The sequence below is a fragment of the Bicyclus anynana genome, chromosome 12, assembly GCF_947172395.1.
Source record: "Bicyclus anynana chromosome 12, ilBicAnyn1.1, whole genome shotgun sequence".
Classification (NCBI taxonomy): domain Eukaryota; kingdom Metazoa; phylum Arthropoda; class Insecta; order Lepidoptera; family Nymphalidae; genus Bicyclus; species Bicyclus anynana.
Genome location: NC_069094.1, coordinates 16,956,192 through 16,984,173, shown reverse-complemented (window position 1 = coordinate 16,984,173; position 27,982 = coordinate 16,956,192). Strand labels below are relative to the sequence as shown.

At 38.7% G+C, this 27,982-nt stretch overlaps 1 protein-coding gene across 3 annotated transcripts; it reads right to left on the bottom strand.

Annotated features, from left to right (window-relative positions):
* Positions 1-659: 659 nt before the first annotated feature.
* Positions 660-27,982, bottom strand: LOC112047690 (fatty-acid amide hydrolase 2-A). 3 transcript variants are annotated; one of them, XM_024084892.2, is made up of 12 exons: positions 27,801-27,982; positions 26,705-26,747; positions 17,299-17,473; positions 16,505-16,730; positions 13,677-13,894; positions 11,614-11,725; positions 9,961-10,139; positions 8,964-9,086; positions 8,103-8,204; positions 6,917-7,084; positions 5,662-5,841; positions 660-4,773 (listed from the first exon to the last, which is right to left on the bottom strand). In XM_024084892.2, the coding sequence occupies exons 3-12, from the start codon at positions 17,470-17,472 to the stop codon at positions 4,684-4,686; spliced, it is 1,572 nt and encodes a 523-aa protein (XP_023940660.2). In that variant the 5' UTR covers position 17,473; positions 26,705-26,747; positions 27,801-27,982; the 3' UTR covers positions 660-4,683. The 3 variants fall into 3 exon arrangements, with proteins under 3 accessions (XP_023940660.2, XP_052740741.1, XP_023940661.2); XM_052884781.1 differs by lacking the exon at positions 27,801-27,982 and having other exon boundaries at positions 26,705-27,019; XM_024084893.2 differs by lacking the exons at positions 26,705-26,747; positions 27,801-27,982 and adding an exon at positions 21,077-21,479.

The following is a 27,982-nucleotide window of genomic DNA, read 5'->3' as shown; positions in this document are numbered from 1 at the left end:
GAGTAAACTCCAATAAGTTATGAAATGACATGCGTTACGTTTTTTGTGCGCAACCTATTCTGCGCACCTTTCACCGTGCGCTGTGCCGCCAACAACTTGCACATCGCACCCATGTGCACGCTGTAGGCGGGTGCGCACGCCGCGGCCTGCTGCACCTCGGTTGCGCACCTTTCACTTATAAGGCGCGAGTATTGAGACGTGCTTCGAGCTAACTTTTTGTTTTTTTTAACATACACACTTTTTTTTGTTGGTAAACAGTGCACATCGAGTAGGGCTTTAGTAATACTTATGTTAAAGAAGACTAAATGTATAGAATTGTAAAATAACTAATAGACTTTATAATATACTTCACATTATATATTTTACTCTTACAATGATATAATCATTAAACAAACAAGCCCAATAACATATAGTATATAGGTATAGTCGCCTATACAGCATACCCTATGTACGTCTCAATACACACACAGCTAAATTAGAAAGTTGCGCACTAAAGGTGCGCACCAAAAACGTGACACTTTTTCGTTAGTTCAGTTGGTTTTACCCCTCGGATTTTTCTCATACCGGGCGCCTTATATATAAAAAATCGATTTTTAAGGAGTAAACTCCAAAAATCTAATAAATAAATTTTACCCTATTTAGTTAGTAAATAAAACAAATTCTTTATAAGGTATATTTTACTGTGTAATACATTCATTACAAATACATTTAAAAATGTTAAAGTTAAGTTCACAGCACATTCAGACCGAAGAGAAGTCTAAGGTCCTCCCAATATACCAAGTTAAAAAAAATTTTACATCAACAAATTTTTCCCCAACCTACCAGTTATGTAAAACCTTTTTTGGGTATTTAGATAGAACCTTAGAGGATTTATATGAAGTTATTTTAAAACACTGACATACCTTTAATTCTAACATATTTTGATCTAAAAATTTGCTCATTTTACACAATAATTGTAACAAAAAATTTAAAATTCGATTATTTATGAAGAATTTGCAGTCAATTTTAAAATAGCTTCATAAAACAGTTTATACACCATAAATAACACATTTAGAGGTAAAGGGTAAGAAAATAATTTTACATTAACATCTAGAGGAATATTTACAAGAATAGAATTTATATTTTAAACAATAGAAAGATTTTTTTCTTTTTAAAAAAAAAGTAAATAGACTATCAGTTTTCTGGAATTAGATTCCTGGATAGAAACTTCGTTTAGACCTAATTGTAAGAAAAATATTTGTGGGTGAAGTACCACACGCGATGCGTCAGTCTTCTGTTAACTAATTTGTGATCTTTTTGACGTGACAACGTCTTATGATTCGATGGAGCTGGCTGCACACTCGAAAAAAGATGACATCATGCGTCGTTCCCTCGCTCTAGGGTTGCCAACTTTTTTTTACAAGAAGTAAAGTATATTCTGGTCTTTTTTCAGGATTTTAGAAAAACGGACATTTTCTTTTGAAAAATGCAACCATTCCATCAGTATTTTCTTAATAAGTTGTCACGTTCAACTATCGTCAGTAAACCGACTTTACAGACAATCGATTTTTTTAAGGATTAAAAATAACGTGATTTTTATCCATAATAATAAAATGTAAAGATGACTTAAATTCACAATAGTAGTGAATTTTTTCACATTTTTTTATCGTTATCTAACGTACATTTATGTGTTTATGTATATTTTATTATTATGGATTTTGATCCTTTACTTATCAAGTGGTTTAACTAAATTTTGGATATTTATGACAGATATGTAGCTGCAATACCAAACTGTATCCATCGAGTTTATTATTATTACGTTTGTAAATGGCCTCCCACTATTGAAGGAAATTGTATTAACGTTAAAAACCAAAGTACTATGTTGCTTATTTGCTACAAGAAAAAATCCATGTAGAATGATGGTAAAAAAAATAATACTTGGCCTAGTTTGTTTAGGTCTTCTCAGACTAGGTGTATTTAGAGCCCTCATAGCATTTAAATTTACTATGATGTAAAAAAGAAAATGTAACGACTCTACAAAACAGGACTGGTTAGTTCGAGTAGAACGTAGACAGAGAAGCAAACAGACAGATAGAAGGCATCCATCGCATTCACTTAAAAATAGATCAACTTACTGCGAGAGAATACTACGAGGCCACGACGAGAACACTACACTGAAGCATTTTTTTCACCAATATAATTTAAGCTAACGGGTTATTTTTACTAAAAGTTGAGGATGTAATTTTGTGTTCATACTACCTACGTTAATTTTATATTTTTGTAATAATAGCTTTATAATATCTACCTTCGAATGACAACTTGTTTGAACTATTCTTGAGTCTAAATAAAAGACACGCGCACGCTTCAATATCGAATTGCATTGTCTCCTAACAGTAGCTCGTCATTCAACCACAACAAAAGCCGCCATTGGTCGCGAATATCTTCTCTTCACGAGTCGCCGTCTGTCTTTTTCTCTACCCGAGATACGCACGCTTGATATTGACGTAACTGGCATAAGCTATTCTCTTTTTTTAGGGAATACGACAGACACTATCTGTTCGTCTATTACTTTCTTTGTCTACGTGTAATACAATATCAAATGAAATGAATCAAGTGACACACACAGAGTACACACAAACACCAATCTCACCGCAGTCGGGTAAAGTGTAGGATTTCACGATTAATTACTCTTAACAGTAAGAGTATCGCAAATCTTAACAATACTTATCATTAATAGAGTACAATGTTAGTATTAAAATACAATGATGTAGCAAATGAAAAGAGGCAACGTACATCATCATCATTCTTCGATAATTATCAATCTGTAGTCCTCCGATATAACCAACATTTCTGGTCCTTCGAGCCGGATCATCATCAGCATGCTTATAGAAGAGGGGAAATGGAGCTTATACCCAAAATACTGTTCCAACGCGGATTGGCGGACACAAGAGTAATAACTATCAGATGTTAATGATGATGTTCGCGCCGACGGCTTCACGTGCTCTCCGAGACATGGGATTTTTTTTTTAATTTTTACTAAAGATTTCTTTGTAGAAAGAAAAATATGTTTTATCATAAAAGAAAAAGCTGATATTGTATTAAAAACACGTTTGAAACGGCCCTTGCATTTGGAAAAAAGGACTCGCTGTAGTCAACAAAGGAAACATTTTCAGGGTTCCGTTCCGCGTCTCAAAAAGAAAAAAACGGAATCCGATATCTAATATATATTGAAATCCGAAAAACATTCACTGTATCCACCTCTTTTTATTTTCTACACCATAGTTAAAACGTATAAAAACAACCACGCCATACATGTGGTTTGTTGAGTTCGACACTTTGTGTTGCCTTCGTGATACGAGTGCACCAGTCTATAGCCATGCTATCGATTCTATTTCTAAAAACGCTAACGCTGCAAAAAATAAAAAATGTCATTTACATATATTTTTGGAGTTTACTCCTTAAGAATCGATTTTTCATATATAGTCCTCGATATGAAAAAATTATATAGCGTTATGTTTTAGTGCGCAACCTACTCTGCCACCAACACATGCGCGGGCGCGCACGCCGCGGCCTGCTGCTCCTCGGTCTCCTTGCGCACCTTTCACTTTTCAGGCGAAGGTATTGAAACGTACATAGTGTATGCATGCCATTCGTGCGTCGGGGCTGGCACACACTTTTTAGATAAAAAAAATTTTATTTTGCTCTACGTACGTTTCACCCCAAAACCGGAGATGTTCACTCTACAACGTGCAAATGCAAAGTCAATTATAGCAAAATATTATATATGAAACGCCTGCTTCTATCCACTTTTTTTAGTTTTTAAAGCGTTAGCGATTGTAGAAATAGAATCAATATGAAATATGTATAAAGATCAAGTGACCTATCATAAGTTGATATTTTTGGCTTTGGTTGTATGACAGCACACACGCGTTTGTGTGTGTAAACTAAAGGACCGAAAGCACAACAGAAACGCAATGTTAAATTATTTAGTGATACAGAGGCGTGTGACATCGAAACCAGTTTACCGAAAACCGTTGTTATGCAAACACGCACAGACAGATATATTTATAAACATGTTTCTGTTTTTCTGACGTTCAGTTTTACACACAATCGCACGTGTCTACACAGCCATAACATCTTCAACAAATATAATATAAAACAATTATTGGTTTTACTCTAAGTCGAATAATAGCCAAGTTTTTTACATGCCTAATTTTCCCTTTTACTTTTCAACTAAACGAAAAGATTTTATGGGAACAAATACAAAATTAGTACAATGGAACCTGGAACCTATCGGATATCATTCCAACTCATGAGCCGCTGGGATTCAAACGCTTGTTTTTTGTCCGACCCAGGACTCGAACTTTGAACTGTAACATTTAGCTCAGGAACTAAATAATTCGTCTCTATACATTCAAGACAGTGGCGGGCTACCCATACACACATAAAGGCACTGGCTATTCCATAATTTTCAAAATATTCTTGAAGAAATACCTACCAAGTGCCTACCCTGACCGAAACTGCACGCCACTGGTTCACGTAATCAGTAATAGTATACAAATTCAGTTATTCCAAACAATGACATCAAAAGCTGCAATCTCATGAAGTCAGATTGTAAATTCTTCGAAAATCACTTTCATTACACTCAGACTGACAAATATTAGTTAATATTATATTTATGTAGTAATCAATGGTTGCATTGGTTTATACTATCGGTTGCCAACCACCGAACCGCTCTTCCAGTTGTTTCGCAACCGCTAGGCAAAGTCTGTCTTGATATGGAGCGGCGATCACCTGCAAATAAAGGTACAGTTGGTAATCACTAGTAGAGGACAGACGGTAATCACTGCAAATTAGTAATTTTCACTTATATTTTTAACGATTTTTATAAAATACAAAACAAAACACTATTCAAAATTAATAAAAATGTCCCGCTGTGGGACATTTGAGTGCCTAAGCAACTGGTGGTTGCTTAGGCACTCAAATGGGGCTCCAGAGTGAGGAACCTCCTCACAATACGCGCCGTCTCAAGAATCACTGTCTTCTGTATCCGACTCTTCATCCAACAGTTAAGTGAAAGCAGTGACGTGCACTGCATAGATGTATAAACGCAATGCATACCCTGAGGATTCATTACAAATCTGTATTGGAGGAGGAAATTTTCTTTTTGTACAATTTGTATGTATAAAGCTTACCCTAGTTAAAAATCTTGTGCACGCCATTGAGTGAAAGCTTCTTATGGTGTTGGTCGAAGCTTTTCGCTATAACGACCATAGACTGAGACGTCTATCGGAACAATAATAGTTGACTCAACACTTATATTAGAGGTTTCTTAAGTTTGTATACATGTACAATCCCGTATACGTGGTATTTGTTGTCTAAGAAATCTGTAATCTTAAGAAACGAAAGGTAATGTTCTTCGTAAGCCTCAATAGCTCAACGGTAAGAGCGGTCGGACTCATCACTGAGGGGTGGCGGTTTGATCCCCGCCTCGTTGTTCTATTGTCGTACCCACTCCTAGCACAGTCTTTCCCGACTAGTTGGAGGGGAATGAGAATATTGGTCATATTTAAAAAAGATATGGCAAATATTCTTAAAAAAAATGTAAGGGTAATGTTAGGGTACAGCCGGTAATGCTAGGGTACAACCGGTAATGTCAGGGTACAGCCGGTAATGTATCACCTGTATGGCGACGGGCAGCCCGTCGTGCAGGCCCATGGGCACCACGGTGGCGGGGAAGCCGAGCACGTTGAACAGCATGGAGTACATGACGCCCGAGGCGCGCAGGAACACCTGGTTGTGGTAGTGCGCCAGCGAGTTGTGCACCGGGTACAGCAGGACGCCGTCTGTGCCTAGCTTCTCCTACAACAAGCATCCGTATAACATTATTATTTTCATACTAGCAGACGCCCGCGACTTCGTCCGCGTGAAATTTAGTTTTTTACAAATCCCTCGGGAACCATGGACTCTTTCGAGATAAAAAGTAACTTATGTATTAAACCAGAGTAATATCTATTTCCATTCCAAATTTCGACGAAATCGGTTTAGTAGTTTCGGCGTTTAAGAGTAACAAACATCCATACATACTTTCGCGTTTATAATATTAATAGGATGAATAATTAAAAGAGTAAAAATGAAGGACTTTCCATACAAACTTTCAACCCTTATTTCACCCCCGTTCTATTTTTATTTTAGGGTCAAAAAGTATCCTATGTTTTGCTCCAAGGTCCCATTTACGATCATACCTAAATTCATCTTGATCGGTTCAGCCGCTTAGCCGTGAAAAGGACAGACAGAGTTACTTTCGCATTTATAATATTAGTATAGATTATAATGTAGGAAATAGTACTTTGTGATGGATATGACGTATGGCGCGACTTGGTTCGCGAGAAAGAGTGGGGAGTTAGAGAGGGGTACAGATCGGTTGGCGGAAACGACTTGCGATATACGGCGCTCGTCATGCGGTCGGCTTTAGTATGCTCGTGGCGTTCGAGCCGTCCACATTTCTTGCTGTGTAATTCTTTATGGGTTACTTGGAATAGGCGGGGAGAGTGACTTGAGTGGAAAAAGTTAGTGTTGGTTCACTAAAGGTCATTACTTCACTCAGGGTCTGATTTTGGTTACAGTTTGATTTGTTAATTGAGTTGCCTTGACAAATATTGTCAATCATAACATTTGTCGACATTGGTTTTCTTATTTTTGTAAACCACTTATGAGTCTGCTAAAGATAAGCTAAATATTATTAATTAAAACTAAGTCGGGTGATGTGATGATCGTGACTTTCAGTGGTGACACTAGATACCTACAACTCATGATCGGCTTATAGTCTTTCATTTGTTTAGTAAATTATGGTGAAATATATTCTACGTTATAGTTACATAATTACTTAAGATGAATGTTATATAACTAGTTATAGAATAGTGCGACAGAAGCCCACCATCATGATAGTCCGCAGGCGGCGCGCTCGCTCCCTGTGGTGGGCCAGGCGGCGCCGCGGTATGAACAGCAGCTTGCTGCGCAACAGCGCGAAGCCCAGCGCCTGCAGTGAGCGCGAGCCGTTGCCGGTGAAGTACTTTATTATCTCCATCAGCAAACTTTTCTCGTGCTGCAAAACACATTTATATTTATAATAAAAGTTTCATCGATTAGGGAAAATGCAATATACCTTTTCCATATTCCCTAATCGACTTATAGGTAAGATTTTGTCGACGGTCAGTTACAATATGTTTATTGTAAATATAAACACACACGTATCAGTACTTTATGATAATCTTGGGTACACTGATCTTAGGGTACTGATGCTAATCTTAAGGTACAGATAGTAATAGTTGAGCTAATTGAGCTGTCGCGAGAGCTATATTATAATAATCATGGAGTTTATATTTTAATTCAGTCACAAGCGACTATTTTTATAAGAACAGTATTTTTTTTTTAAAAGAATATTTGCCATATATTTTTAAATATGACCAATATTCCCATTCCCCTCCAACTAGTCGGGAAAGACTGCGCTAGGAGTGGGTACGACAATAGACCAACGGGGCGGGGATCGAACCGCCACCCCACGGTGATGAGGCCGACCGCTCTAACCGTTGAACTATTGAGGCTAAAAGTATGATGTCAAAGTCTATCGTATTCACTGGCAATAACGTCGATCTTCAAATATTTTATTTATGCACAGTACTGCGAGTAATTTAAATTATTTAAAATTCTCTTTATTTTCTCTTCTTTTTGCTTTATCTAGTGCAGGAAGAGTAATATAACGTTTTTTTTTTTAAAAAAATATTGAAAAATACATGCATGTTCCTTGCATGCTTGTGCAATGGCGAATATGTATAATATTATGAAAGCTGGGCACTCGGATTAGGCTAAAAACTCAATATAACGGTTCCGTATCGCCTCCAGCTGGTTCATATTATTTGTATGAAACTGCATACTTCAAAGCACACTAATAGTAAAACGTAACGGAAATGCGCTAACACAGAACTAGAGTATCTGGGGAGTACTAGGATGTTTTTTCCGAAAAATTATTTAAAAAATTTTTTTCACAACATTTCCATGCACGACACATATCGAGAGATATGTCGTGGTATGATATGTTACCCTACAGAGCAAGTGCAACTCACCTTAGGGTTGAGTGGGTCCTGCAGCATGTTGGGGATGTCCTTCATGGCAAAGAACACCGACACCGACATCTCCACAGACTCCTCCAGCTCCTTGAACTTCTCCTGTGATGTTACAAACAAACACAATCATACTACATGTTTTTAATCGAGTTCAAAAAAAGAGTTGGTTCTCAATTTTTTTTATTACTTTTTCTGTATGTAGGTATGTTACGCGATTACTCGAAGACGCTTGGATCGATTTGAATAATTATTTTTTATGATTCAATACAGAGCATAAGCCTTCATCGATTGTGTCACACCCTGGTGTCACACAATCGTCAAGGTCGCACTGATTTTATTCATTAATCAAGCTCTCCAAATCAAACTCGGCTGGGCAGCATTCTGGAAACTTCGCGAAATATTTTCGTTCGAAATTCCTCAGTACCTGAAGATAAAAATGTTCGAACAGTGCGTCTTGCCAGTGATGCTTCCAAGACTTTCTCTAACTATGGGCCACACAAGAAGGTTCAGCGTCACAAAGCAGGCGATGGAATGAGCTATGTTAGGAGTATCTCTGCGTGATCGAATCAGAAAAGTAGACCCGCAAAAGAACCAAAGTCACCGACATAGCTCAACGAGTCGCAAAGCTGCAATGGCAATGGGCGGGGCACATAGTTCGAAGAGCCGATAGACGTTGGGATCCCATGGCGCTGGAATGGCGACCCTGCACCGGAAAACGCAGTGTTGGTCGACCTTCCACCAAGTGGACTGACGACATCAAGCGAGTAACAGAGATTCGCTGGATACAAGCGGCTCAGTATCGTGATGTTAGGAAGTCCATACAACAGACCCATGTTCTGTGGATGTGATGAATCAACTCACCGCGCAGAGCGTGGCCCCGCACTTGTTGTGCAGGTAGTCGGTGGCCTTCAGCACGGCCTGCTGTATGGCGGGGTGCACGCTCAGCAACGCTATCGACTTGGTGGCCTCCGTCATGTGGTATATCTGAAACGGGAATCCTAACGTAACCACATGTTCTTCGTATAGAGCTCTTGAATTGATATTGGTTCGTTAGTTCTAATACTAGGTTATGACAGAGTTCAGCTAAATACTAGTTCGCTGCTTTGGTTTCGATGTATTATTCAGCCTAGTGTTACAGGAAATGTTGAGAAACGTAAAATTACGAAATTTAGAACATCGTAGAGGCTGCCTGCCTCTTGGTATCTAGAACTACATTTAAGAGCGTGCACAGGAACATTTCAATATACTTCCTAATGGTCAGGTATACAAAGCCAGGCATAATATACGAACGATAACTGCGATACAATGTAGCAATAGCAAGCTCAATCTTCTGGTTTTCTGGTTTGTACCGCTTTTTAAACCTACATGAACAGCAGTAGAGGCACGTTCTTCGTCTCGCGGCAATTGCCTGTAAATCTACTGCAAAATATAGCACCCGAAGAAAACTATGCTCTAATATAGTGCTATCAGATAGGTAAGTGGGTCATTGCTTATGAGCATATTACCATGAAGCAGAATACACAAGGGGTGTAAAAGGGAAGCTAATACCAGTCAGCCTCCCCAACTGCTAACCTCACCTGCTCGTGGTGCATCAACCATAAATTACTGTATAACCATTTCAATTCGGCTAGACTTCACAAGTGTCACAAACCGGTATCGGACAACAGCGACACTGGTGCGAGTAGTCTATTTCTACGAATGACCAACCCCTATGCCCAGCATGGTCAATTAAGGGCATTACCTCGCTAAAGAGGATGTCCAGCAGTGGACGTCCATCGCCTGTTAATTATGAGAATACAGAAAACAAAATGATCTGCAGCCTGCAGTTTAGAGCACCAGCTCCCACACAGTAGCTCACCCTCAACCGGTCGACGGCCACGGGCCGCTGCAGCTCGAGCCGGTGCGCCTGCTGCCCCGCCATCACCGACAGCAGCAGCGGCAGGTCCTCCGCGTAGCGCGTCATGGGGCCCACCGTTAGGAACTTTGGGTAGTTTTCGTCAGTCAGCGTCGGGACGTGGCCTTCGATTGATATTATTCCTGGAATTTGAATTTTCGATTGATATTATCAGTTCAGTGAAACTACGGGAGTAAGTTGGTGAATGCAGCTCGCAAAATGTAATCAAAGATTTTAAGTTGCATGCTGCCATCTACAGGCACAGTGAAACAGTGTTTGTTATTTTAAACTACCAGCAGATGGCGTTCTTAGAGAACTTTGAAACAATCACTTTTTGTATACTTCAAGAGCCTGTGGCGCTGTTTTTGTAATTTGAAATGAATTTGACTTCAGTCGTGAGGTCTAAAGCACACTTGGTTTTTATTATTATTTTCTTATATTAAGTAGTTCAATTATATCTTAATATATCATTCTGGAAGGGAGGCCGCTATTGTATATAGTGGAGGGCAACATGCATTTTTACAGTTATTAAACCGAAATCTCGGAGAAGTGAAATTAAATAGCTAGCCGTCGTCAGTTCCATTAACGACAGTTATGGTGTATTGTATGTAAAATACAATGGGAACATAAATATTCGTATATTATTATACATAAGTACTAATATATTATTTCTTAACTGAATCGCAATATTGCCATCATATAAGTGACCAGTTTTATTATAAGTATAGATAACGAGTTCACATGTGTTAGATTGGCCAAGAGAAACCTCGGGTCTTCGGCTCATTACAGGGGCAAAGCCTCCCTCCTTATAAAAGTGGGAATACGGAGATCAGACCACCATGCTGTTCTAATGCAGTTTGGCAGACTTACTGGTATGATACTGTTTGATTCTGTAACGATCATCATTTAACGTGTTTTCCAAGGCACAGGAGTGTAACACCATCAGGCAAATTCAGGGAACAAATTTCTCACAAAAGAAACAAAAATGCTCGCTTACAATAAATGAGTAACTTAACTTATGTAGGATGTTTCCAACTTTTGGGTGCAAACCGAACCGCGGAAATTGAGATTGTGGATTACCTACATTTTTCTGATTTTTGCTTTCGCACGCAAGTGCCTCTGTAGTCCAAGGGCCCCGTATAATTGATACAGCTGATAAGGCGTTAGCTACGCCTCTGCAGTGGATAGAAGAGTAGATATAATAGCACTAGCAGCCCTCCGTTCAAAGCTAACGCTTTATAAAACCACGATCCGTTCGATCTTAACTAGTGTAGTGTTTGCTCACCGTCCCAAAACGACCCTTAAGCTTTAAAGTCCCCGATATCTAACGTCACCCGGACGTGGGTCTTCTAACTCACGATCTCGGGGGCGTCCGGACTGATTCACTCAGGTCACGGTCACGTCATAGGAGACGCCCTTACAGAGTCGTTCCGTCCTCTATCTTTGTTTCAGCCTTCGAGTCTCATCAGGCGATGCTTCTGCGCTCGCCCAAACTCCCCGGTGACGCCGTAGTGGTCCCACATGAAGCCATCGGCACTTACTTAACACGAAAAAAGAAGAACTAGCAGATCCTATAAGACATAGGTTCTGCTAGGCAAGAACAAAGCAGCGACTCACCCGGCGTGGGCTTGTGGCCGAACACGCCGCAGTAGGCCGCCGGGATGCGGATGGAGCCCGCGATGTCGGACGACACCGACAGCGCCGACGCGCCGCTCGCCAGCAGCGCGGCCTGCGACAGTGACACACACCTCATCAAGGACTATAGCTTGGCTAATCCGTTCGTGACACTCCCGATGGTCCGCGCGGGCCGGGACGCGCGCACGACTTCATACCCGCACAGTCTCCCGCATCTCATGGGAGTGTCATCAACGAAATTGCCAAGCTATATTAGTACCCATACTAAAGCTATACTTGATGTGCGCTGTTTACTAACAAAGATAATTTGAAGTTTGTTGGTAAAGCATATATTATTTCATAAATTATTTCTTTTAAATTATGTATTGTGTTTTTTTTATGAAATGTTACTAAACTAAACAGTACACATCAAGCTCAGGCTGATGGACTTAGAAAGAAAGTCAAAAACATTTTATTTTCAAACATTGTGCCACACTTAACACCTTATCACTAAATAGCGGACGCCCGCGACTTCGTCTACATGAATTCGGTTTTTCACAAATCCCGCGGGAACCATAGATTTTACCGGGATGAAAGTAGCTAAATCTATTTCCATTCTAAACTTCAGTCAAATCGCTTCAGTAGTGGCGGCGTTAAAGAGTTACAAACATCCATACAAACTTTTGCGTTTATAATATTAGTAATGCCTGACACCTCGACCACTTGCGCAAGTCAAGGGTGATGCTCGTGACGAACATACTTGTTTATTTTTTTGGATAACCAACAGAACTAAATTATCTGATAAACTAGGGTAGGGTAGGGTGCAAAACATATAATTTTACGTAAAGGTAGCTACATCTTGCACAGATGATATTTCCTGCTAATACTTAAAATGAAGAGTTGAAAACTTTTTACATAAATTTGCGTTAAGTTACAAAGAAAAACAAATGCAACCAAATAAAGAATTAAAAATTAAAAGCAAAATAATATTTATGGTAATTAGGTTACAAGTTACAACTACAAATAAAAGAAACAAAAACTTAAATTAAATATTAATTATGTAGCCTACAGACGTAGACTCTCCAAGGACATACCTACCCATAATATTATTATATTTTAAGCATATTTTATAAGTCTAAGATTATAAGTTTGTTACTCGCCATCTGTGCAAGTCTATAGTCTGCATACCAATTTTCAGCTTTCTACCTTGAAAATTGCGGAATGCTCTATACAAACTTCCATACAGCGCCGGGTTAGACAAAGGGCGGTATTAGCATTTGCTTTTTTTTTTTGTTGAAATATGGAATGGAGATAGATTATACCCTGGATTAATACCATAGACAACATTTTATCCAGGATATATACGACGCCGACAGAGTCGCAGGCGTCCTCTAGTCTAGTATTTCTCGTATGAAGTCGCGTGTCCACTAGAATTCTATAAGAGTATGTTAGGTAAATACTATGTTAGTATTGTCGCAAAGTAAATATTAGTCGAGCAAGCGATGCAAGGTCTCTAGGTAGGACATGCAGTTAGGATGCTCTTTGCTCAACAGTTGTCTATTCTGACTAATTATTACTCTACAGAGAAATATACCAAACTACGTAACTCAAATCAAATCATTACTAAAATTACCTACAAATAGAAGTATCGGAGAAACTCATACAACTAAAAATTGATTTGGTTGTTGCGAGTCAGCTATTTCTTAATGTTGAGTTCTGATGAAACGCTGGCATAGAAAGTGCCTACTCTGTTGATTTGAAGATGTTTAGGTGATAAGAAATGCCACAAAGGCAACCACAATTTAACTGGGGTGTGATTCCGCTATTTTATAATTGTCGATGTAAATAATATTCGCCTATAACTAGTTTTATTAGAATTTGAACTATATTTCTTTATTTATATCGCCAAAAATAAAATGTCACTAACAACGAAGTTGCTATGGAAATCGAGGCGAATCGTTTGATACGGGTTGTCTGGAACCACGTAAGTATACCACCATTCAGTGAAACTAATGTACGTGAGATAGTGCCGGAGATATCAAAGTCGCAAGCGTTCAGAGACCCACCTCTCCCCCCGAGGAGCCGCCCGGGGTGGTGCTGAGGCGGTAGGGGTTGTTGGTGGCGCCGTGCAGCAGGTTGGTGGTCTCCCAGCCGAGGCACAGCTCCGGCGTGTTGGAGATGAGCAGCGGGATGGCGCCCGCCTCCGTCACCAGCTGCACCGCGCGCCCGTCCTCTCGCGCCGTGCGCCCGCGGTGCTCCAGGCAGCCCACCGAGTTCGACATACCTGGGTGTTAAGGAATATATGATTAACTATAATCTAAAAGTCTCCTTGCAGCACCGGCCCGAAGTAAATTTTAGAATGGAGCGAAATCCAAATATGGCGCCTTTCCTGTTTGCTCCTATTAATATAGGTACTTATACCAATTTTGAGTACAAAGTTGGTATGTATGGAACGCGAAGCTTTGGACTTCTAGAGTGCATTGAAAATCAGGCCTGCGCCTGCGCATTCTATTCGCGTCTCTCAATCATCTCTTCGTTAAATATATAGACAATCGAAAAAAAGAAATTTCTTTTATTTTTCTTTACCATTTAGGCGCCCTTTAGGATTTGGCGCCTGGAGCGACTGCTCCGTTCGCCGTATGGACGGACTTGTCTGCTTGAATAGAAGATGATTAATAAAAGAGATTTATAAGGGGAGGCGATGTTCCTGAACCAATTTCAGGACATTCTAAATAAATACACAACGAGACACAAGTCTGTTCTGTATAAAAGGGTATAGGTATAGAGAAGTTATAAGATTGGAAATAGGGTCGTAGTAAGTGGAAGGAGCCTACTCCTACGGGAATGAGGTTCATCATTAAATCCGGGTTTTGAGTCTTGATCGGGTTGTGATTTATTTTTTCTTTTCTTTCTTTAATAAAACAGTGACAGCTCGGAGTTGGGAAGTCGGCTGAGTCACACTCCCATGTCTCGGAGAGTACGTTAAGCCCTCTCATGATTATCTTTGACAACTGATAGTGATCGTAATAGAGTCAAACATCACCCCTATACAGTGACGGATTATGGTTACTAAATGCCCTAAGTAATCTTTACCTATGGGCCCCCTATACCTATGTGAACTACAATAAAACAAATAATATATATCAATGTCAATTAAAAACGCGCTGGTTTCGAAATTGGTTTAACTTTCGTGTGCTCGTTTTTTCTCTCGGTTGTTTCTGGTCTAATTCAAGACTGCCCTTATGGCCGCTAACCTGCATTGGAACAGTGGCGATACTTCCTCGTTAATAACCACCACGTGGTCACAGGTCAAATCCATTAATAGTCGTAGCAAATACGGAAAGAGCACTAATGGTAAAGGCCAACACGGCCCTAAAACACATCGGTGGATGCTCGGAAAACAGCTGTCTTTAGCTCCAGAAAAGACTGAAGCTATAGTATTTAGCGGGAGAAGAAAGCTAGACCCCATAACATTTGTAGTTCAGGATGCCTTAATTACACCAAAAGATTACATCAAATATCTGGGATTCTGGTTGGATAAGAACCTGAACTATAAAAAGCACATAGAGGAGGTAGCAAAAAAGGCACAGAATATGACGGAGGCACTATATCGACAAATGCCAACTAAGGGTGGTCCGAGAGCAAGCAAGAGAAGAGTGCTGGCATCGGTTGCCCACTCAGTCATTCTTTACGGGGCGCTAATTTTCGATAGAGCAATGAGGGTAGAGCTATACCGGAAAAAGTTAGAAGCCGTATAGCGACGTTTAGCCATTGGTATCTGTGGAGCATACCGAACAATCTCCACAGATGCAGTTCTCGTTATTGCAGGGCTTGTTCCCATAGATAAAATGGTCAGAGAACGCGCCCAACTTTTTTCTAATAAAGAGCTAAAGCTAACAGAAATACGGGAAGAATCTCTTACAGAGTGGGAAAAAGAATGGAAAGAAGTAGGAAAAGGAGCATGGACGAGGGAGTTAATAACTGATCTCAAACGCTGGTTTAACAGAAAACACGGAGAGGTGGATCGCTGGCTCACGCAGGCGCTTAGTGGTCACGGGGTGTTCAACACTTATCTATTCGCAATTGGGAAAACCCCAACAGACAAGTGCTACTTTTGCGGAGAGGAAGACACCCCAAGACATGCCATTTTTGAGTGTCCGGCTTGCGCGGATCTGAGATTGGTGGCACAGGGAACACACAGCGCCGTAAGCTCTCGAAACTTAATAACACGTATGCTGAATAGCGAAAAAGAGTGGCAAGCATACGCGCAAATGATGAAAGAAACAATAAGGAGAAGAGAGGTTCGAGAAAAAGATGAGAAAAAGAAGAGAGAAAATTCGTAAGAGGGGGGCATGAAGTAATGCATTGCGGTCCCGTGCCACCCTTGGAGTAGAGGAGGTTATTTAAGTCCGTGCAAGTCGGACATAGGCAGGAGTCCGCAGGGATTTTTTCCTCCTCAAGGAAAAAAAAAAAAAAGGTCAAATCCATTACCTTTGCCAGAATATTTTCTTTAATTATTGCCAAAAAAGGTCATAGAAAACAATTTTCTATAGAACTTTTTGAAGACTTCCGTGGCGTAGTAGTATGCGCGGTGGACTTACAAGACAGAGGTCCTGGGTTAGATCCCCGGCTGGGCCGATTGAGGTTTTCTTAATTGGTCCTGGTTTGGCTGGTGGTAGGCTTCGGCCGTGGCTAGTTACCACCCTACCGATAAAGTCGTACCGCCAAGCGATATAGCGTTCCGATTTTCGCGGAGGATTTTTATTCTCCTCCTAACAAGTTAGCCCGCTTCCATCTTAGATTGCATCATCACTTACCAATTACCATCAGGTGAGATTGTAGTCAAGGGCTACCTTGTAAAGAATAATAAAAAAAAAAACTAAGATGAACTTACTTTTCAGAGAACAGCTTTCTTTAATAGTGAATGGAACACCTAGGAGTGGCTTAGTGACTATGAGCTCATCTATTTCGCCCCTGAGCCTGACTTCCCGCAGTAGCAAGTCGGCCTCCCGCGCGCGGTACACCGCCGTGCACATGAGGTCCTGCACCACGGCGTTGATGTGGGGGTTCACCTCGTGTATCCGCGATATGAAGGTTGTGACCACTTCTTCACTGGTCAACTGTGAACAATACAGATATTTAGTTTCAGTTTACAGCTATTCTGTAAGTAAACTTAGAAGGTTTTTTAGGAAACTTTCTTCTTGCCGGTTTCTTCTCAGCAGCAATTTAGGAAACTTTCTTCTTGTCGGTTTCTTCTCAAAAGAATCTGCCTTCCGAACCGGTAGTAGAATCTTTACAAATAGGCAAATGACGTATCAAAAATCTCGTATACTGAAATAAATGAATTTTGAAGGATGGTCACATTGAAGAACTCTTCTATTGAATTATGGGGAATTGCCAATGGATTTGGCCTGTCCTCTGTGTCTGTATCTTCCTAGGAGTTTCGCAACGATACTGTTATTCTTGTTGAAGGATATTGTTGCTTTCAGGGTTCGCTCAATGGATTTTTGGTAACTTTCATCCAGAAGTAAACTACAGATCCTGAAGGGGTGATAGAAATTTGTATGCAATAGCTACCTAATGTTTAATATCTGCGCTGTGCACGGAGATGGAATAACGGCTCCAGGAGTTGAGCTTAGTATGTATTTACAACTGTATCTCCAACTGTAACTGTATATGTGTCATTACCTTCCCAGAGCGGATGGCTTCGGCGAGCTCGGACGCGCTCTGCAGCAGCACCGGGTTCTGTATGGGGGGCACGCGCAGGGGGTCCTGCTTGCGCCAGTGCAGCCAGAACAGCGGCGCGAGGAGGAAGTTCAGCACCCTCAGGACTATTCCTACTATCCGGACGCCTACCTCCATTCTGAGAAACAAATTAAAAGTAAGTAATACGTAAACCCCGGACCCCGCACTAGAAAACGCAGTGTTGACAGACCTCCCCACCAGGTGGATCAAGCCGGTTGCAGAGAGCCGTTGTATGCTGGCGGCTCGAGATCGTGTTTGGAAGTCCACGCAAAAGCACCAGCGGTGATCGTCCATGATGATGAATACGTAAACTACCTCGTGTTCTAATTAAACGCATGCATTTAATTGAATTCAGTGGATCGCACAATTAGTCGTGAAACACAGTCTTTGTCTTGGCTCCAACTTTGGTAGTCTTAAAGGAATTAAGTACGAACTAATTAGTACCTACTTCAAAACTTATTTACTACGTGTAGGAATACGCTGAAGACTTTACATCATCTGCTTATTTTAGGAGAAGAACACATTGTCACTGCCTCATTATTCAAACGTTATATTCTGAGAGCTGGGTGATATTTTTTGATAAGTGTTTGACGTACCTCTTCTATATTTCCATTAGGGATAAAAAGTAGCCTATGTTCTGTTCCAAGGTCCTATTTATATACGAAATTTCATTCTAATCGGGTCATCGGTGTAACCGTGAACAAGTAACAGACATACAGCCTTACTTTCGCATTTTTAATATTAGAATAGAGGATTACAAAAACTATATAATACAAATAGATGGGTTACTCTTCATATATTAATTGATTGAACAAGTTGCAACTTAGTAAACACGATGCACGTCGCGTAGAAGGATAGCGCTACGTGAGCCGGGTGATTATGACGTAATTACCCTAAATTGAGGCAATTACCTAACCCGCTGTAGTGGGAGAGAGTTTTATTGGCAAATAATTGGCAACCCACCCATCTATCCTTTCCTAATTACATGATAAACGAAGGTGTAGCTTTGTTTCTATTTAATTGATTAAGTATTATTAAAGGGCGATGGAGCGAGCTATGCTTGGAGTTTCTCTGCGTGATCGAATCAGGAATGAGGAGATCCACAGACGAACCAAAGTCACTGACATAGTTCACCGAATCGCGAACCTGAAGTGGCTATAGTCAGGTCACTTAGTTAGAAGAGGTTGGGGTCCCAAGGTGTTGGAATGGCGACCCCGCACCGGATAAGCGCATTGTTGGTCGATATCAAACGGGTTGCAGGGAGCCGCTGGATGCTGGCGGCTCGACTGTTGTGCTTGGAGGTCCATGCAAGAGGCCTATGTCCAGCAATGGATCGGCTGATAAGCATAAGTTAGGAGAATAATATTATCATCTTCCCCTTTGGACTAAGATCTATCGGTCTAGAGTTTATGTGTTAATTCTAAGTAGCGCTAAGACAAAAACTGCTGCAGGTTGATCACTTCCAAGGCTTTAATCGCGTAAGGCTTCAAGCCGATTATACGCGAGCGTGTAAGTTTACAATTATACATCTATTATTATATTACTACTAGTGCACGCCCGCGCCTTCGTCCGTGAGGAAACTGGACTAAATTTTCATATAACGTGACGGATGTTCCAAGAAGAACCTATACTTAATGACTTAAGGCATAATTTGTATGCCTTCGCAGACTCTTTGTAGATCTATAAAATATTAAATAATGTTATCCCACATGCATTACGTATTTTTATACTTTGAAGGGGATAAAATATAGTTTATTATTTACATTTCGCGGATAATGTAGCTTTCCATTGGTGAAAGAATTAATACAACGCTTTAGATATCTCGGTGTTAAAACGTAACAAACAAACTCACTATTGTATTTGTAAATTACTTACTTTCCCGTTCTTTCCCTATCTCTACGGATGGCTTTCAATTGGTAAAAGAATTTTCAAAATCGGCTCATTAGCTCCTACAACCTAATAAACTTTACTTCTTAATATGTTTACTACTTATTATAATTATAGAAGTAAAGATGATGTAATAGTTATGATTAATTAAGCAACAGTAAAAATACAGTAGTAAATTTTTTTATGAGCTCCCTCTAAATTGTATCGATAACGGGGTTATAAAAAATTGTTAACACATAATAAAATGTTAGTTTTATAACATAAAAAATAAAAAACTTTTTTATGTTTATATTTAATATCTATAAAGATCTACAATTTATTGACTAAAAGCTTGGATAATCATCAATTTTCATGACTTGAAAAATGAAGAAAGATAGGAAAAGAGAAACACTATCTGATACCTTATTTTATGAAGGTTGAATGTTTGTTAGCCTATTCTTGTACCACTAGTAAGTATTGTATGCGCATATGGATTTTGGTCCACGGCGGCATTGGAATGTCGCAGGATTCAAGCGTCCAGATTCTCAACTGTAAATGTAATTGATATAACAAAGAATATTGCCAGACCCATGCTTTGTGGCAACTCTTCGTTAGACAGACCCTAAGGCTCCGTGCACACTGTACTCGATGCTGCACCCGCACCGGCGCCGCACCGAAAATTCATGTACAGAGGCAAAAATTGCACTGGCATCACATCGGGTGCGGTGCGACGAAATTTTTTTAGACTATGCAAAATACATAAACCGTAAACGTATGTACGAGTATTTATAGTATATTCCATGCTCGGTAATGCTGTGTGAACGGTGCTTAGAATGAACGTCAAGAAATTGCGTCGGCGGTGCGGGTGCGTCGTCATGTACCGAACGCAGTTTTTTGCACTTAAGGCCCTCATTTGCACAAAAGTTTTTTTAACGGACGTTAAAAAAGCGTTCAATTACAACAAATGCGTGCCCAAGTATATATGTTAACACGACAGCGTTTTTAAAACACGACGCTTTTTATCGAGCAGAGTTGCAATTTCAATTTTGTACGTTGGAAATTTACCTTCATTCAACTTCATACTATACGCTACGCCCGCCAACGCTGGGTTTTAACGCATAGCTTTTTTAGCTCTCGTGCGAATAAGGGCTAACGGATTTTTCCAAGGGTTGTCGCAAAGCTCAAATGACTATCGATTGAGATTTTTAATATTATGCCGAAGAAAATATTAAAGAAACTTCTTCGTCAACGGTCCTTATACTTAAACGGTTGAGGGTTTGGAGTTTGGGCCCTTGCAAGCTTACAAAGTCACCACAATGGAAACTCCATAAATGGCTACCGTACTACTAATGTATGAGCCGCGATAGCCGAGTTGATATGACCGCTGCCTCTGATTCCGGAGGGTGTGGGTTCGATCCGGTCCGAGGCATGCACCTCCAACTTTTCAGTTGTATGGATTTGAAGAAATTAAATATCACGCGTCTCAAATGGTGAAGGAAAACATCGTGAGGAAACCTGCATACCAGAGAATTTTTTAATTCTCTGCGTGTGTGAAGTCTGCCAATCTGCATTGGGCCAACGTGGTGGACTATTGGCCTAACCCCTGAGAAGAGACTCCAGCTCAGCAGTGAGCCGAATGTGGGTTGATAATGATGATGGTGATGACTTACTAATAGTAGGCTGACAATTTTTTAGCCAATATAAAATGAGGTCTATCTGGTCATTGCAGGTCCTTAGTCCATAAGTATTAATAGCAAATAGACGTCCGTGTCGTTGTAAAAGTGTCATATTATCATAAGTAGCTAGTCCGCTTTGTTAGAACCGGTTAAAAAAGCAAATAGAACATCTTACTTACTCGTGCTAAAGATGATGATGCTGTGCCGAAAGTAGAGACAATTGCTGGCAACCCTATGAGAACTTCGCAATTCAGATTTGCCCCATTCAATTAGAAAAACCTCAACAAACTGTTCATGAATTTAATTATAAAATTTTATTCTGCACTCGTTTCTCAAACAAAATAAGAAACAATAATAAAAATAGAAAGAATTTTTCACACAATCAAAACAATAAAGAAAATTTAATTAAAACGCTATTTTATTTATTATTTAAACAAGACTAGATAAATAAATGAGTTTCCAGTTGCGCGCAGAGTAAATACAAACAACGAAAATGAAGAAAATTAATTTCCACGGCGTAATGTTTATGTAAAACAGACACGCGCTCTCTCGCCGTTGTCACTCAACTGACTGACTCTCCCGCCCGGGCTGGCGTTATAAGCTTTTCAACTCAACCTTTCAACTGTAGCTTTCAACCAAAGAGCGACGCGAAGGCGAGGCATTTCTCTTTACGGGGGTGTTATTTGCAACGTTCATTTCCAGAAAATGTACTCGACCACATGGTCTGAAATCACCCCACATTTTGATATAATCTAAAACTGCATGTAAAATACACGACAACATTCCGATATCTCTACATTTCACGAGCTAAATAACGGGAGGAGTCTCCGATTATAGTTTAGTCCAAATTCAGCAGTAGTAAAGCTTTTTGTAACAGAATCCTCCGGGGAATATCTAGGTACTATGTTTTGGTCTATCAATTGTGTACCTATTACAACATAAAATACTGCTAACAAACATAATATATAGGTATACATAATCGTGTTTAACAAGATCTAAAGAAGCAATTAGAATACAAAATATCTACATAAACTTGACATGAATATTACTATTAATCGTAAAAAGCAAGGTAAAGTCTGCTCTTTGCAAAAGTTTTTGTCTGTCCGTTCTGTAAGCTATTACAGATTGATTCCAAAAAGTTTAGGTACACTAAATAGTGCTCTTATTGATTTTGTTACCTATTGTTGAAAAAAATTTCATGAACTTTTAAAGCAATGTCGTCTCTCTAGCGTGTTGCTTCATCTATTTCACCTGACTAGAAAATTTCATATTATGTGGAAACTAAAATGGAACAAAGTTCTGCCACCTGAGCGAATCTAACTAGAATAGTTTGGTCGCATTTTGTATGCGTTTCCACAGCAGCATGGAAACTTTCCAATGAGTTATCTAAATACATACGCTTGCGGGTAGATATCTAATATACAAAATTCTCGTGTCACAGTTTTCGTTGCCATACTCCTCCGACGGCTTCACCGATTTTGATGAAATTTTTTGTGCTTATCCGGTATCTATGAGAATAGGCCAACATCTATTTTTCAAACCCCTAAATCCTAGGGGTAGGGTAAAAGTAGGGTAGGGGTAGGGTTGAGGTACGGTAGAGGTAATGTAGGGGTAGGGTAGGAGTAGGGTAGAAGCAGCGTAGGGATAGGGAAGAAGTGCATCATAAGCCAAAGCGAAGCTTAAGCGGGTCCGCTAGTTATGTTATAGAATAATTAGGCAAACAGGATATTTCCAAAAAATCCAGGTCCACAAAGGACGTTGGAATATATGTATTTCAAGTTTTTTGAACCAACCTTACAGCAGAAACTAATTTGCAGGAATGCGTAGCAGGAATCTTTGACCCCCGACGCAAAAAGAGGGATGTTATAAGTATTACGTGTATGTCTGTCTGTCAGTCTGTCTGTGTCCTAAGCTCCCGAACGGATGAAGCGATTTCAATTTAGTTTTTTTCGTATTAAACTTGAATTACGTGCGAGTGTTCATAGACATGTATGATGAAAATAGGTTGAGGTGTTTAAAAATTGTGGGATGTTAAAGGGGAGAAGAATAACCGAATGCTAAGTATACTTGAGTGGGGTCTCAAATGAAAGCGCACTGAAAATTGTATGGCACCCCTAACCTTAGAGCTACCGAGGCTATAGCGTTTTCCAAATAGCCAGTTTTTGTAATCATTCAAGAATTTATTCTATAATATTATGGCTGATTTATTGTAGGACATATCAAATACACAAAATTAAATTAATTACCTCTCTGCGCTTGACTTGCAAATCTTTAGTTTTATTCGCTTCAATGTCGAGATGATATGAGAAAACAAAAACAATAGAAATTGGGTTAGTCCTAATTAACAAAAACATTTTTTAAACTAACAGCTATTTTTAAATAACATGTATACCTACAAACGCAGAGTTTCTAGATATAAAGATTTAGTATCTCACCAATTGATACCGAAAACGAATTTCAGCTTCAGCCTAAGTTTCGGTTTCGGCCGATTATTTCTTAAGTAACTGACCGCTCTGAGAGGGGAGGGGTGGGGGGGGCTGTCCGTACCTCGCTACGACCATACAGAGAGCTGATACTATAAGGAGTATCAAGAGCTATATTTTATTCTGGTATTTCAAATGATATAGGATTTAGGCGGGTGACACCGCGGGACACAGCTAGTGAACATCTACTTATGACGTGAGTGGTCAACTTATGTAAGAAGAAGTGTCAAATGGGGCTCTTTGAGCTTATTTCAATGACCCTCTACAGGGCCAAGCCTCTCTCTTGTTGTTATGTTAATGATAATTACTGGGACTGACGACATTGTGTTTTCTTCGAGATACTGTAACTGTTTCAAAATGCCTCATATAAATATAAGAGCATAAAACATACACTTTATCAAGTGTTAATCTTCCAAAGGTTAAAATATTTTAATTGGCATGTGATCGTCTATTGATTAGAACCCAGTAATCAACATTATGTCCATAATAACACAAATACTTTTAAAGTCTCAGAGGTAACAGTTCTCGTATCACGGATTCCCTAAAATATAATTGATACACGAACTCTTCGTGGTATATCAATACACGAACTCTTCGTGGTATATCGATACACGAACTCTTCGTGGTTTATCAAAACACGAACGCTGAGTACGTTGATAAGGTCGTTTTAATAGTTACGCCTTCGTGAATCGTATAAGACCACATTGACAGCGAGTGGCAACACAACATTCAGGTTTACCCTGGACGTCAGTATTACAGCTCCTCATTGCTGTTTCTGTAGTTCTAACAAACTCACAGAAGGTAATAAAGGAATAGTGCTTTGGGTGAGCGAGTGAGTCTGGGTGAGCAAGTGAGATTAGGTTGGCATCTTTTTTATAAAAGATGGTCATTGGCTCCAACTCCCGCACAACGACGGTGGTCCTCTCCCTGAATTTGGTGAGATTAGGTTTATTTAAGAACCAGGACCCCCCACCTTTTCGTGAGGGTTATCGTTTTTGGTACATAAGTGTGTATGGGTGAGTTCCACATAGTGGATTGATAACTGATTGTCAGACGACTAGTAGAGCAAAGCACACTGTAAACACCGTATAAATACAGGCCTAGCTTCCACTATCATCTTTATATCAAGCAGAACAAAGCATCACTGTATAACTAGTGTAACAGGCCTAGCCTCTAGCTGGCAGTCTTAACTTTCAGAGTATCCATTACTCTCAAGAGAGTGTAATGCGTTCAAAAGAAATCTAAAAGATTTCACACCATAGGCCGCTTGGCCCTGTGTATCAATAATAAGCCATCAGAAGGTAATTAGTATGTAAAGTTTCACATATATGCTCTTAAGCATTAAGGAGTTCCTTCATGCGAAGACACTCCTGGCTGCATTATCATTTTGACTCATAAGTCAAATTTCACACCATAGGCCGCTCGGCCCTGTGTATAAATAATATGCCATTAGAACTCAATAACTATGTAAAGGTTCACATATATGCTCTTCAGCATCAAGGAGTTCCCCTCATGAGAAGACACTCCTGGCAGCATCACCATTTTGCCATAAAAGTCCCTACTGGTCGCCCAAACAACCGACTTCGTACTATGCTTCCATCATACGATGGAAAAGCACGGGTAGAATACATCAAGCATTCAGTCAGCTGCTCTAGCTATTCATACTGAAAGCACCACAGGCGTCAGCCCGCATGCTCCCAGTAAAGTAGTAAACATGCTCCCGGCGTCATCTGCCAATGAAAAATGAAAGATTTCCAAATAATATTTTTTCCAGTGATTTATCGTTAATCTCATGTACTGAGCTTATTTTGATGAAAATCTATTTTTTTTTTTTTTTTCTAAGCTCCTATTAAGTTAATAAGTATGCATAATTTGTATTATATCTATATAGTATGTAAGACTTAGAGTCGTCACAATACGTGGTTTAACTTTCCAACTCGCACTGAGAAATTAGGGAGAAAGAAAAACTTAGTAACTATATGTATACCATCTATAAAAAAAATTAAGCTATTATTAATAAGTATTAAAAAAAATTAAAGAAGTGTCAAAGTTTAATGAACCAGAAATTAATAAGCAAGAGAGATTTATGAAAAAAAATTATCAACCTTAACCCCGCCAAATTTGGTGCATTTAAAATTAATTACAATGCCAAAAGAATCAGAGATGAATATATGAACGACATTTCACCGCGCAACCTTTGCCGAGCTTCGGCGCGGAAGCTTTATTAAGGAAACGCGTCCATTAATACGCAAGTAAACAAACATTAAGCTGAGCTTTTGATTACGTATTTCAAAAAAAAAAGCACTGCTATTAATTATTACGTAAATATTTGCGCGAATATTACGATAGTGACTGACGTCATATGGAACTTTTTCAACTGTTAAAAACAAAAATTTAAGTACCTGTATGTTATTTATTTAGCGCTACTACTAAACCGCTGAAATTCGGAATGGAAATAGATTTTACTTTGGATTAACAAATAGGCTACATTTCATCCCGGAAAATCCATGGTTCCCGAGGGATTTGTGAAAAACTACATTTCACGCGAACGAAGTCGCGTAAGTCAATAAGATAATGTTGATGAAGTCAGTGTGAAAAATTAGTTGCATACCAAACATATAACTCATATTAACGAAAATGAAAATCTGGCTGCAGATGAACACCCTGAGGGATATTCTCTACAGGTCAGGGATTTTGAAATTATTTTATACTTTTTCAATTACTTTTTAACCACAATATGTTCCTGAGTTCCATGAGTATTTCCAAAATGTTTAATTTTGCATTCTATATTGTTCATTAGCACATAGACTAAATAATAAGTATTTAATACATTTGTATTCAAATGTTTGACCACAGTGTTTGTGTGATAATGGAACCAATACAAATATTGTGCATTTACCAAGAATTTTCAGAATATGATGCCAAGCAAAGGATCTGGGTAAATCCTCTCTGGGTAAATACAATATAATAAAAATGTAATATAATGTATTAATATTATAAATGTTTATGTAAATTTGTCAGTTTTATATTTTATCACAAAAATTTTAATTAAAAGGGGATGCAACAGGAGTTATAACGTTTGTAGGAAAATTCTTAATTTTTTCAACTGTCATTCCTGAAAATTCATGCATTATTTCTATAGCTGAAAAATTCTGAAAAAAGGCTTTCAAATAATGCCTCTTAAATTCTATGGTACCACAGACAGACAGACAAATAGACACATAGATGTCAAACCTATAACACATCTTCTTACATTTTTGTTGCAAAACAATAATAGTCAGTAGTGGTTAAGAATTGAAAAATAAATAAACTAAATGAACTTACAAAATGAACAGCTGTATCAGGATCCATATTATGGTAGTGATTCCTGTGTAAAAAACAAAATGAAAATAAAAACAAACAAAAATGCTAAAACATAAAAAATACATGTAGATAATGTAAAATAAATAAAACAAACAAAAGATAACAAAGTCAAAATAAAATTGGTAGGTTTAACATTACAAGTTGCTAACATTGCAAGAGAGAAAGCTATAGATATTCTATTTCAAAAAAACAGTTTTGCTTTGGATGAAGTAAGTTGCCAGCACAAACATGGATGTGTGTAGAAATAAATGAAACTCTTGTGACTAAATTTGCTAATCTTATTTTATTTTAAATCTCCCTTTTTCATTTTCAAGTTAATATATCTGTTTATTATTTGTGTTATCTAAGTCATCTATTATTTATTTTTCTTCATAACTCCATTTGTAAATAATTAAGAATTTACTTAAATTTTACTTATTGTTGAAGTTAGTGTAAGTAATTGTAAATAAACAGAATACCTAAATAAATGAAAGGAACATCAACATAATAAAACCAAAATCAAACCAAAGGTTGTATGGGAAAGATCAATTTAGTGAAAAGGCTGCCTTTGCATTTGTAGCCTTAACTTTTATGTATTTTTTTAATAAGAATGTTTAATAAGTAAGTAAGTACCTACTAGGTATATTCTGTGCAATAGATGATTTTAAATAAGTAAATATAAATATTTTTCCTGTGCATAAATTTTAAAATTTTTTTTTTACACTTTACCATATTTTTTTCATCTGTATTAATATTTTCATCTGCATAGAAATATTATGAACTCAATATACATCAATGATTAAATACATTATCACATCCCTGGGAGTCTGTAAGTTTATGAAACCATAAAAGAGATGGGAATATTCCAATAAGAAAATACTCAATGTAACTATAGAGACTAACTAAATGTGCCTAGTTTTAAACAAATAAAGTATTGTAAACAAATATAAACTTCACAGCTCTTCCATATCCATACCAAGCCGAATCTAAATTCCAAACAACAATAAATCTACTTGTACAACAAAATGTCAATAGTTCATTGAACTGTGAAAGGTGCAAATAAATCGATTATCCTCACCTGGAGGACTTGTGCGCAAATATCAGGAAACCAACCGTAACCAAATTGAAACACTACAGAAAACACAAAACTTTTCAGTTGCCTGAATTTTCTTTGCGTATTTTAGACAAGTTAGTTCAAATTCACTTATTTTCCGAAAAACTCAATTCACGGAAAAATACACAACACACTTGCGTCTGCCG

What these genes read in the sequence shown, in the direction of transcription:
- LOC112047690 (XM_052884781.1), bottom strand. Translation starts at nt 26,808, where the DNA reads ATGTATTTTTTATGTTTTAGCATTTTTGTTTGTTTTTATTTTCATTTT. An exon ending in AAGCCATCCGCTCTGGGAAG is followed by an intron (nt 16,731 to 17,298) that starts GTAATGACACAT and finishes TATTGTTCACAG; the next exon opens with TTGACCAGTGAAGAAGTGGT. An exon ending in TGGCCGTCGACCGGTTGAGG is followed by an intron (nt 9,087 to 9,960) that starts GTGAGCTACTGT and finishes TTCCCGTTTCAG; the next exon opens with ATATACCACATGACGGAGGC.